This window comes from Arachis stenosperma, chromosome 5 (genome assembly GCF_014773155.1).
Source record: "Arachis stenosperma cultivar V10309 chromosome 5, arast.V10309.gnm1.PFL2, whole genome shotgun sequence".
Classification (NCBI taxonomy): domain Eukaryota; kingdom Viridiplantae; phylum Streptophyta; class Magnoliopsida; order Fabales; family Fabaceae; genus Arachis; species Arachis stenosperma.
In genome coordinates, this window is record NC_080381.1 from 115,026,200 (window position 1) to 115,038,821 (window position 12,622).

The 12,622-nt window shown below is 31.4% G+C and overlaps 3 protein-coding genes across 4 annotated transcripts; 1 reads left to right on the forward strand and 2 right to left on the reverse strand.

Annotated features, from left to right (window-relative positions):
* Positions 1–1,698: 1,698 nt before the first annotated feature.
* Positions 1,699–4,573, forward strand: LOC130982682 (uncharacterized). 2 transcript variants are annotated; one of them, XM_057906730.1, is made up of 7 exons: positions 1,699–1,817; positions 2,065–2,516; positions 2,884–3,003; positions 3,124–3,177; positions 3,615–3,778; positions 3,890–4,075; positions 4,254–4,573. In XM_057906730.1, the coding sequence occupies exons 2-7, from the start codon at positions 2,109–2,111 to the stop codon at positions 4,477–4,479; spliced, it is 1,158 nt and encodes a 385-aa protein (XP_057762713.1). In that variant the 5' UTR covers positions 1,699–1,817; positions 2,065–2,108; the 3' UTR covers positions 4,480–4,573. The 2 variants fall into 2 exon arrangements, with proteins under 2 accessions (XP_057762713.1, XP_057762712.1); XM_057906729.1 differs by having other exon boundaries at positions 1,703–1,882.
* A 343-nt stretch (positions 4,574–4,916) lies between these two features.
* Positions 4,917–6,833, reverse strand: LOC130982683 (probable aquaporin TIP-type alpha). The gene is made up of 3 exons (XM_057906731.1): positions 6,619–6,833; positions 5,934–6,184; positions 4,917–5,330 (listed from the first exon to the last, which is right to left on the reverse strand). The coding sequence occupies exons 1-3, from the start codon at positions 6,749–6,751 to the stop codon at positions 4,947–4,949; spliced, it is 768 nt and encodes a 255-aa protein (XP_057762714.1). The 5' UTR covers positions 6,752–6,833; the 3' UTR covers positions 4,917–4,946.
* Positions 6,834–8,899: 2,066 nt separating this feature from the next.
* Positions 8,900–12,028, reverse strand: LOC130981140 (probable leucine-rich repeat receptor-like protein kinase At1g68400). Its single transcript, XM_057904762.1, has 3 exons — positions 11,116–12,028; positions 10,277–10,663; positions 8,900–9,510 (listed from the first exon to the last, which is right to left on the reverse strand). The coding sequence occupies exons 1-3, from the start codon at positions 12,014–12,016 to the stop codon at positions 8,900–8,902; spliced, it is 1,899 nt and encodes a 632-aa protein (XP_057760745.1). The 5' UTR covers positions 12,017–12,028.
* Between the last annotated feature and the right edge of the window lie 594 nt (positions 12,029–12,622).

The following is a 12,622-nucleotide window of genomic DNA, read 5'->3' on the forward strand; positions in this document are numbered from 1 at the left end:
ATCCATTTCACATCATTTTTTGTAACTCAGAAACGATCTATTCTTAATTTCATCAACACCTGTCTTAGATATCTGAAAACTCTATTATTCCATTCTAACCAAATATTTTAAAAAACTGCAAAGAACCCTATCAGCCACTTCTTTTGCTCAGAATTACGATCAAGCACTTCAATTCAACTCTCAAACAATTCTTTGACAGTCCCTAAAATAGCCCATGCTCTATCTGCATACGTCAACCAAGCGCACCATACCTACAAGTAAATTTACAACCAAGAAACAAATGGTGTACAAATTCAATTTTCTTTTTACATAAAACACAAATCTTATTGATGTGATGCATGATTCCTAACCTATCCAGTCTCTCTTTAGTGTTGATCCTGCCTACTAAAACAAACCACGTAAAGAGTTCAATTCTTGGAGGAACCAATCTTCTCTATATGACACTAGTGAAGCTGTACAGCTTCTGATGTCCTTCGGGAGAGTCACTTTCTGCAGTACCTGCACAAAGAAATTAGTAAAAAAATTCCTGTTTTGTCAAATTTTCATACAATTGTATCCTCTCTACTTGACAATATTCTTACTAGTCGTAATCGGTCATGGAGTTGATTAAGCAGTTCAAGTTCCCATTGAAATAACTCTCTCCTCCACTGAAAGTTCCACACCCACTATATCCCATCCCAAAACCCACAGTCCCCTACGACAACGGATCCTTGTTGATTTGAAACAGAGAAGAATCTCGAAAAATTATCTTTCAGAATACCACTTTGTAGCCAATCATCTTCCAAAAAACGAGTACGTCTGCCATTTTCCACCTCCATAGTCAAGCCACCGATCATCATATTTTTTGTATATTGCTCTTTAATATTAAGCTGATAAATATCTTTCCATAGATCACCCCTTAACGGTAATGGCTGTTTCGACAATATTACAGAAGGGTTCAAATGATTACAGGAACGTATCACCTTCTTCCACAACGAACATTTTTCTTTCGAAAAGCACCACCACCACTTGAATAAAAACGACACATTTCTAATTAACGCATCTCCCATCTCTAATCTATCTAACTTTTTCGAAGCTTGTCCCATCTTCTATTTCACAAGTAGTATACCGTTATTTCTATATTTTTTTATTCTAAAAAAACTTTTTCTGTAACCTGATTATCTTTTCTGCGCCCACTTTTGCCATCTTGTACCAATTTAAATAATAAACCGACAAATTATTTAAAACAAACTTGATGAAAACTAGCTTGCTTCCATTATATTCTTCTTTTAAAACAATTAGTATCAAGTATTGACTAATAGCTAACCAACCTAATTTAATTTATTTATCTATTTAAATAAATATTAATAATTTAAATTATATTTTATATATGTAACAATTTATTAATCATAAATAACTTTAAATTAAGTTTAGATATACAATATATTAATTCTTGATGAAATAAAAGTATTAGCTAATAGCTAATAGTCTAATTAATTTGACATAAAAATTAGAAGAATAATTAAATAATTGTTTAGCAAATAATTATTTTTAGTAGATTTTTAATAAAAAAATAAAATATTTTAAAATGATAAAATTAATTTTATTTATTTATTATACATTTTAATTATGATATGTATTATTCATTTCTTTATCTTTTAATAGTTTTCTAATTGTTTTTTAAAATGAATAAAATATGACAGCAGCCGCAGCAATGAGGGAAAAAAAACTGAACAAACTAACAAACAAAGGAGTTAATTTTAGGGTTGATTGCAGCTGATTTCCTTATTCAACTCACAATCACATTTTTGAGTGACCCTTCAGCAATTTAGCATCAAGTTGAGTTCTTTTTCGATTTTCCAATCTGAATATTCTACAAATTCGTTTGCTTGACCGGGTTCAGGTCCCCAGATCTTTCTCTGCGTCTAACACGTTTTTTTTTTTTTTTTTTATGTCGAACTCCTATGTATTACTTCAAGTTGCAAAATTTGAACCCAATTATGCTGTTAGAAGCTAATTATCAACAACCCTTTTCCCATTTGACTAATATGACAATGTTTTTGTGGTGAATTTGAATCATTGCAGATCAAAGATTGAATTTTTTGGTTTCAGCTTTTTGGGGTGTGCTCATGGTGGTGAGGTTTAACCCTTCGTGTCTCACACTGTATCAACATCCTCACCACTCTGTTTGTTTCTCGAAACAAGTATCTGTTAAAAGCAGTTATGGGAGACACATGAAAAGAGGTGGAATTTCAAGGCCCCAGATAGAGTTTCCTTCTCCTTTGGGGAACGGTGAGGGTTTGCGTGTGTTTGTTGTGTCTGATTTGCACACTGACTATGCTGAGAACTTGAATTGGGTGAAGTGCCTGAACAATGTGAAGCACAACGTGAATGATGTTCTTCTTGTGGCTGGTGATGTTGCTGAGACATATGACTTGTTTGTTGTGACAATGTCTCTCTTGAAAGAAAGATTTGAACATGTGCTCTATGTGCCTGGAAATCATGACCTTTGGTGCCGTCGCGAGGGACAAAAATATGTAAGGCCATTGCATTATATGCTGAACATAGATATGGTCTATGACAGAACACTATGGTGTTGTTTGGTCCATGTAGCCAATCGCACCTAGCATGACACAACTTAGTTGTTGTTATTGTTCTGTGTAGCTCAAATACATGTGTTGGTACTAGAATTTACAAGCTATTATTGACGAAGTTATGATATCTATAGCGTAGAGAATTGAGTTTTATGTGACTCAAATTAGGAGAAAAGGGTGGCCTAATTCTGCTAGAATTTAAATATGCAACCATTGTTTGTCAATATATGCATTGATGTTGTTGGCTTGGCTCCTTTATGTACTATATAATCCTTTTATTCTGATAAAGTTTTCATTGATATGTCATTAGGTTGATTCTGTTGAAAAGCTGGATAAGTTGCTTGAAGCATGTAAGGCACTTGGAGTTGAAACACAACCAATGGTTATAGGTGAATTAGGAATCATTCCCTTGTTCTCTTGGTACCATGAGGTGATTACTTCCATAGTGCCAAATTTTGTTACCTCCTAATTCTTTCATACCATGATATGCCGGATCCAATTTGCTGCTTAAGGGCAGTCTATTTGAATGTTCAATCATCTTCTTTCGCAGAGCTTTGACAGAGAGAAGGACATAACGGGATTTCACATCCCGCCTTTGGAGATGGTGACTATTCTCTTAACTCCTAGTAAGCCATTTTTTCAATTAAGGAGTGCCTGCATAAGAACTTCATGTTTTTATCTCTTAGCAATAACTTATATTGATCTCCCCTGAGATTATGTGATATTACGGTAAACACTCCATTGTTCGGTTTCTGTTCCAGACTTCCTGTAAGATCTCCATTAGGGAACTACAATACCATGTGTCTGTTTAGATCCAGAATACTATGTGCACAGATTATTATAGAAATATTCATCTCTAATAGCAATCTTGTTTTTATTTCTTTATGTTGCTCTGGGATTGCTTTACCATTCTTTATATGGTTCTGAAAGTCATGGTTGATTTTGATTTTGCTCGGCATAAATGCTGCCAAATAGACTGATCTTGAAGTGAATTTGTACCTAAAATGATTTTTTTTTTCTTTCTATTATACTTTTCGATAGGCATGTAAAGACTTCCATGCGTGTAAGTGGCCACATGGACTTTCAAATGGAGATATGTCCCTTTCAATGTATTTTGATGCCATGAATGATAAGCAACTGGAGATGATGGAGGAGGTTAAGATGAAATGTGATCACATTATTACCTTTTCCCATTTTGTTCCAAGGTGATAAATCAACCTGTCATTGAAATTGTTGCTTTGATGCTTTGCTTAAATTCTTGGTTAGTCTTCTTTGCATATGATATTTATTCTGATTGTGGCTTATATGATTGACAGGCAGGAACTGTGTCCAGAGAAGAGGATGTTATTTTATCCTAAGCTTCCAAAAATAATTGGTTCAGACTCTCTTGAAGATAGAATAAGGTCTATTCATGGTGCTGAGGGTAAGAAGGATGCATCATCTGCTTGCCATGTGTTTGGCCATACTCACTTTTGTTGGGATGCTGTTGTTGATGGTATCAGGTATTTGTACATTATCATTCTAGCTTATAGGTTAATGTTGATTGTAGAATTTCATCAAATGTTAGAAATATAGGCATTTATGTATTTCTTCCTATCAGTTTAATCTTTTGGAATAAATGGTATCAGAACTTGTATGATCTAAAGTGTTTCTTCCTAACATAATTGCATTGCATTGAAGGTATGTGCAAGCACCATTGGCATATCCAAGGGAGAGGAAGAGGAGAATGAATGGAGGTGAAAATTGGCTACCATTTTGCATTTATGCTGAAAACAAATTTTCTGAGAGACTCAATCCTTGCTTTTGGTCTGACTATTATTCTGCCAACCCAAGAACACCTCATAACACTGAACTTGCTCCTTGGGTTGCCAGATTTTACAGGCAAACACACCCTGTAGATGTGTAATGTTTTTGTTGTTACTTGTAGACACTCATGAAGCATTCCTCTCTAGAGGATTCATTGTTTACTATTTTCAATATAGGCTGGGCATTTCATTCTACATTTCATATTTTAATATTAGATTCTATATTGCTTATAAAAATACTAAAATGACACCAAAAAACTTGAAAGGTTATGCATCATCAAATTTATTAAGGTTACATAGAAGTGTGTTGCTATACAAAATAAGGTTCATATTTTATTCAAAAAGTAAAGATAGACAAAGGACAACAAAGATAAACCCACAAACAACAAAGTCTTTTCTTTTGGGTTTAAATAAAACCCAAAATACACATAATTGGAAGTAAAATGCATACACAAGACACAAAGAGAAACCCCACTACAAAATTAACCAAAAAAAAAAAAAAAACACAAAGCATACATTAAAATTAAAATATTCCGATACATTATTATTAGGGCAGAGGTAGAGGTAGCTAGTAATCTTCAGGAGCCAACGGTTGATGAGTATGAGGAGGCTCAACTGGGATGATAATGTACTCATACATGATTGCTGCAATGGCTGCTCCAATGAGTGGGCCAACCCAATAGATCCAGTGGTAGTGCCATCTCCAGCCCACCAAGGAAGGCCCAAAAGCAAGTGCTGGGTTCATACAGGCCCCATCAAATGGGCCTCCAACAAGGATGTTTGCTCCAACAATGAGCCCAATTGCCAAAGGTGCAATGGCCCCAATAGAACCCCTTTTGGGATCAATAGCAGTGGCATATACTATGTACATAAGCCCAAATGTCATCACTATCTCAAGTATAAGCCCATGTCCTGCTCCAAGCCCTGATGTCACATGGAACCCTCCTGGTCTCTACATTCACCCATTTCAATGCAAAAAAAATCAGATCAAGATTCAAGAAAAAATTAAAAAATACGAACTTAGTAAAATAATAAAGTAAATAATTAATCATTAGACCCTTACCCTCATTTTAAGAGGAACTTGATCCAAAGGATTAAATTCTAATCTATTTTTTCCCTCTTCTTTTTTTAATTCAATTCATTTTAAAACATTTGTCACTCCAAAAATTAAGAAAACCCTAAAACAGGAGACCATACATATAATATAATATTTACATGTGATGATTTTGCCTAAACTTCATTTTCAATTGACCTAACTAATAATAGCTTAAAGCTAAAGCTCAATCATAAGAGAATTTAAGTCACATGTATGATGTATCAGAGTAAATTACTATTAAAAGATAACTTTAATTTTAATACACTATTTACACCCACTACTTTTTTTAACCACATGATATAAGTGGCCCAAACACAAGCAAAATCAAGGACAAAACAAACATGATTAATTGATTAATGCATAAGAAACTCCCTTGAACATTCTATGTTAGCAAAGTTGTTGACCTACTTAAGAAAAAAGATGGAAAAAAAATTTGGGAAATATATATTAGTATATTACCATGTTGTTGGTGACAAGCCTCAACAAGAGGGAAGCCACTATAGAACCTAGAAGTTGAGCAACCCAGTAATAGATGGCACGGACGACGGAGATTCTGCCGCCGATGAGAGCTCCGAAGGTCACCGCCGGGTTGACATGACCACCGGAGACATGCATGCTAGCAGAAACCGCCGCAAATAGTGCAAATGCATGTGCAAGTGCAAGTGACAACAGTTCTCCAGCTGAGAATGCTTCATCCTTGTATATCCTATCTGTAATTATAAAATAAATATATAAAAATCCATCAAGTAATCTAGCATGCATGTATTATTCTTGATTATATGATTAATAAATTAAATTAAATTAAATTAAAGTAGTTAGATTAGATCAACACAATAATACAAAAATATCCAAGCTACCTTAAATTAAATCTCACCTTCAACCTTTTTAAGCAATATTTTTAAAGTAAGGGGAAAAATTAATATATATTTGTTCCTAGAAAGCATGAAAAACAATTTTTTTTTGTAAAAAAAAAAAAAAAAAGAAACTACAATTAGACTGAAAATTTTTCATAGAACTAAAAAAGTTATAAGACCATAACTATATTATTTAAGTGTAATAACCTTACTATATTGTATATAACCTAATCAATACAAATGGACAAGAAGACATTCAAATAAAGCCATGAATTTATTGAAATACAGACCTAGAGCAAGGCCAGTGCCTTCTCCAGCAAAGACAAAGATGAAAGTGGATGCAAATTCAGCTAAGGTAGCCCTCATGGAATCAGGGTGTGTTGCCTCATCAACCCTCCCAAAAGCATATCTTCTAGTAGCCATAATATAATGCTACTAATTAAGATTCTTTCTTCAAACACAACAAATATATATGTATATGTTTATGTTCTTATGTTCCTTAAAATGTCAATGTGTATATGTGTTATTCTTGTTCCTTAATTCATAAAAAAGAAAGCTTAGAAGAGAAGATATTTTATTGATGTTGTTTTCTTTTCAGCAACAAAATAGTAGTAGTGATGAAAAGAATGGAACTTTGATAAAGGATGGTGATGATAACTAGAGAAAGAAGAAGGGGTCTTTTGCATGGGTGAAAAGTGTTGTGAAAGTGGTGTATAAGAGCAACACTTTGGTGAGACACCTGGTTTTCTCCAATGCTAAAAGGTGGCCACGTATTCATATGTGTTGGCATATTCATGTTTCATTCCATACATATCAACAAAATCATGTGTGGTTTTTTTTTTAATTTTTTTTTTCTGTGATTTGTGTTAGAGTTGATCCTCATTTCTCTTTTTCCACATCACTAAGGACAAAATCCAAAGTGTGTCCCACTCGCGGTTGCGGTTTCCGTGACTTATTGTCTCAATATGTTTATTGAATTTTGTGTTCTGATTTATTTAATTAGTTTTAGATATAGTTCAAGAAAGTACAATTGTTTTTTATTCTTTTCTTTGCAACAGTTTGTATATCCATGGAAAAAACTGTTGATGATTACCGAAGTAATGAAAATTATTTTAGAACTTATTCAATATTTACTATTTAGATTTATTTTGGTAAAAATTTTAAAAAAATTATTTGTATTTTGTTTAATTTATATTTGGTAAATTAAAAGATTTATATATTTATGTTTACAGTTTTTAAAAATTAATTTATATTTATTAAAATTAAAAATTTAATATAATTTTACATATTAATTAATATCTAAATTTAAATTTTTTAAAAAATATTTTATTGAACACTTTTGTTGTTATTTATATTTATTAAAAGTTATTTTTAATTTAATTTATTAAATATTATAACTTTTAAAAAATAAAAATTTTACTAAATTAAACATTATAAAATTTTAACCGTTTGTTGTTTGTAAAATTATAATAAAATCATAATAATGTTTATACCGTTTGTTAGATATCTAGAGTACTAGATACATTAACTTTTTAATAAATAAAAAAAATGACAGTTATTTTGAAATTAAAAAAAAAAAGAGTATTAATTAAAAAGCTTGAACATTGTTATAATTTTTTTTTATCAATTTTGGCTAATTTACACTAGACATTTAGGACTAACTCTTGGTCACAAATTTCCTAATTCACAAAATTCATGTCCAAGTAAATTTTTATTTAATTAAATCAGATCAAGAATATGTAGCACTTAAATCATTCAACATAACAGTGGCCAATGCTATCGGATCTCTACCCAATCTAGCTATGAGCATATGATATTATATGATGAGATGGTATCGAAGCTTAACTTTGCTTGCATGGTTATTGTCAACATGATAAGCTTGAACTAGCCCATATTCACAGCTCAGTAGTTCACATTCTCTCTTGGACTTATTTGATTTGTTTGGTCAAGTAAATAAGAATATAAAAAAAAAGTATGCAGAATTAAATTTTCATTAGTTAATATTAATATTTTTTATTATAAAATTAAAATTTAAAATTTTGAATTTAAGTTTAAAATAGTCTGCAGCAATAAATAAAATTGTAATGTTTAGAATAAAAAAAGTATGAAAATAAATATATAAAGAATAATTTTAAAAAATTTAATTTATATTGGCCAAATAATAGTTAGTTATCTAATTAGATTGATATAATAACTTCAATTGATATTGAATTTCTAAATTTTCAAATACTTTTTTTTAATCTCAAAACTACGAAGGAAAAAGAGTACCTGGGACAAATTCTATCAACTACTCTAATAGAAATAACAATTCCTCAACAGTAAATTAAAAAAAAAAAACACACACACACTTCTAGAATACTGTATGTGCAATTGTTGCCAAGTAATCTCTGCTTTTGGATGATATGCCATATGATCTGAAGTAATAATAATGCATGGAATTTTGTTTTGAGTGGTTAATTAATGTACTATTCTGTATGTATATTAAAATTAATCACTAAAATTAATTATTAGTATAAAATATATATTAATATACATTAATTTTAATATACAAATAATATTTTTGTTAATTAATTATTGGCTCTTGTGATTTTGTTCTATCTCTTGTATTGTCCTTAACGCTTGACTCATCTTAGGCCTATTATCTGGTATAACATGAGTGCATTCTAGTGCTAATTCAGTTAACTTCAACATTGCATCATGCCCTTCTTTTTCTGCTAATAACTCTGAATCCAATATATCTGTGGACCAATCATTGTTCACCACAGTTCTCACCCAATCTGAAAGATCACTTACAATTTCATCATCATTAGCGCTAGTTACTTGGCCAGGAATCTTCCCAGTTATGATCTCAAGCATGATGATACCAAAGCAATAAACATCTGCTTTGTGTGTTAGTTTCTTCCTTTTGACAAATTCTGTTGACTTGCTTATGGCTAGTTTCTCAGCATGGTTTTTCTTCTTTGAACTTAGAAGTGGAAAGAATCCATAATTTGTGAGCTTGGAATGGTTATAGGCTCCTTGGCTATCTTGTTGGATTAGGACATTGGTTGATTTTAGGTTTGCATGAGGGACCTTTTGATATGGCAAACATTCATGAAGAAATGCAACACCCTTTGCTATGTCTTTGATAATGGACATTCTTGTGCTCCAATCAAGTGACATTCTTCCAATTCCTCTACCCTCTAGCACCAACAGATTACATATGAATTTTTATGTTAGTGTCTTAATTTAGGGTTTAATGTGTGATTTGTTTGTCTTAAAAAAAATCAGTTTTTATAGAAATAATAAAAATTTAAGAAAAACTTTTGGGCCAGCAATTTTTAATATTTTTGTTTATCATTTGACTAGTACAATACTAAATTGTCTTTAACAAATAAATTTTACTAATTCATATGTACAAACTCTGAAAAATGTGGGTACAAACACTATTGATTCATGTATAAAAAATTCTGGTAAATATAAGTATAAATTATATGCTTCTTATTATAAAATATCTATAAATATGGGTGCACATTATTATTACTGGCCAAAAAATAATAATTTTTGCTGGCCGCTCAAAATTCAAAAAATAAAAAAAATTGACTTTTTATAAAAGTAAAAAAGAAAAATATTGGAAATTAATTTTTTTCCAACTAACTATTAACCAATAGTCCCATACTTTTTTATCCCTTAACCTTTGTCCATCTACTATTTTGTTGAAAATAGTGAATGATAAATACAAATCAATTTTTTATGTATGTAAAAAGCATTTCTCATCACCAATATAAAAGTCAAAAAAAGAATATATAACCAATTAATTGTCATTTAAATTGAAAGTACAAATTTACCTACATAGTAAAAATTATTGCTCTTTCAATCATAAAGAAAATTTGAGCTGTAAAAACAATGTTAATAATTTTGTGGTTTCTTTAGAATTTAGGGAAGAAAGGAAAGAATTAATGTACTAACCATGTAAGAGGTCAAACAAAGTTCCATCATTCATAAGCTCATAAATGATGAGCTTTTGCTCCTCTGAATAATAGAAAGATATAATCTCTACAAGATTTTCATGCTTGATGCTCCCAAGCAATTGCATCTGCTGAAGAAATTCCTTTTTGCTCAATTCATTCATGCAGCTAAGTTTCTTCACAGCAACAAGAGCACCATTTTCAAGTGTTGCTTTGTATGTAATACCCAATTTGCCCCTCCCTAGAACTTCTGCTGATGCCCTTAACAAATCATCTAAGTCAAATACTGGAAACTTCTTGTTGGAAAATTCCAATCTTCCTAATCTTTCAGAGTCTTCACTGAAGGAATGAGACACCATTTTCTTTGCCCATGTTCCAAATACATACCCTGTAAGAGAAACCATTAGAACCTATATAAAAAATAAAAACATTCATGAATCTATATTCATCAATGTGAGACAACATTTTTCTTCATGACCAATTTTCTAGGCTTTTGAAGGCAGGGGAGATTCAAACTATCAAACTAAATGAGAAATCACAAACTTGATCTAAAATCTAAGACAACAAATCTATTTATAGTTACATGAATTCATCAATTAGGTAACGTACCATGTACTAATTCGCGTGTACGAATTCACAATTTGTCTGCCCACCAAAAATCATAAGTACATTTTTCACATGAAATATTGTACTTGTATTCTACCACATATTTTTTTTTGTACCAGAACGTATTGCATTCTATATAACTATTATTTGATTGGTCTTTCTGAATTTACACTATTTACTTACTATGAATTTAACCGTTGTTACAACATGCTTGAAAAAAGACATCAACCTTACCTGCTGAATCTTTTGAATCTTTTCTTCTTGTTTCTTCTGCACTAGCCCTTCTTTTACAAAACAACAAAGCAATGATGATCAGAAACAGAAACAGTGCAGAAGAAGAAGCAATCAAAGCAATAATCCAAACTTTGAGTCTCTTATTTTTTCTAACTTCTGGTTCTGGCATAGGAGATGGAGCAGGAGAAGGTTCAGGACATAACTTATCCAATGGCTTTCCACAAAGATCTGTGTTATTGTCAAAGGAACTCACTGGAAACCTTTGAATCACATGAGTCTGAGGAATAGGCCCCACCAAGTGATTATATGAAAGGTTGAAACTTTCCAATGATGGTTGATCAAAGGATGGAATTTGACCATCCAAGTAATTCTCTTGCAGCTCCAAAACTCTTAGACTAGGAAGATCAACATACCCAGAAGGAATTTTCCCTGAGAAGTGATTATCTGAAAAGATCACTTCTTCTAAAGACACCAAATTTGTGAGATTTGGTAGCATCCCAAGAAGCAAATTGTTTCTGAAGCTGAGTTTCTTCAAGAGAGTAATGTTTTGAAGGAATGTAGGATTTTTCAAAGTTCCACTAAGGTTAATCCCTTCAAGAACAATGTGAACAACATGAAAATTAGAACAAGTGATACCAAACCATTTGCTTTGATCTTCTCCAATGCATGGTGGACCAACCCAATTCCCATGCAAATCAATAGAAGAATTTAGAGAATCCCTTATAAACAGCAAAGCCTCTCTTTCTTGTGGATAAAAACTTTGATCACTGCACAAGACCATGCTACCATTTTTGTTATTGTTGCTCAAAAACAATAAAAACAGAAACAAAAACAATGATACATAGTAAAGAATTGTTGTTATGTTAAAAGGCAAGATCATGATTTGTTGAGAAATTTGCATAAGCCAGCTTGACATGAGTTTGGTAACCAATGAACAAAGTCTTGCACTCTTTTTTTTTTTTTTTTCTTTAATTGTTTTGTTCCTTTTTGACGAAGTTGACAATGCAAATTAAAGTTGTGCTGAGATAGTGATCATAGTATTATTGGACACAAACGGTCTGAACAAGGTTTTGGTTTGGTTTACTTTGTTTAATATTTTTGTTATTATATTATTATTAATTAACTACATAATATATATGGTGGTTGCACAAGATGACAGCTTTCAAAATGTTTCCTACTACATGGCATATTACGGTTCCAAATTGGACTCTTTTTTTTCTTCTTCTTCTGTTATTTTTCTTCTCTAAATCATGGTTCTTCAAGAGACTGATGAACTGATGATTGATGAAGCCTGACATTTAAATTGAGTTAAATGTATCTTTTCAATTTATATGCACTAGTAGCGTAAGAAAAAAAAATCACAAATATATAATCATGTAATAATTGAAGTGTTTTTTTTCTTAACTAGCTACTTTATGAAAAGTTACATACACACAAGTTTTTTATTATGTGTTTTTACCTTCCAATTTAATTTTGATACTCATAGTAAAATAATTATTCAAAAAAG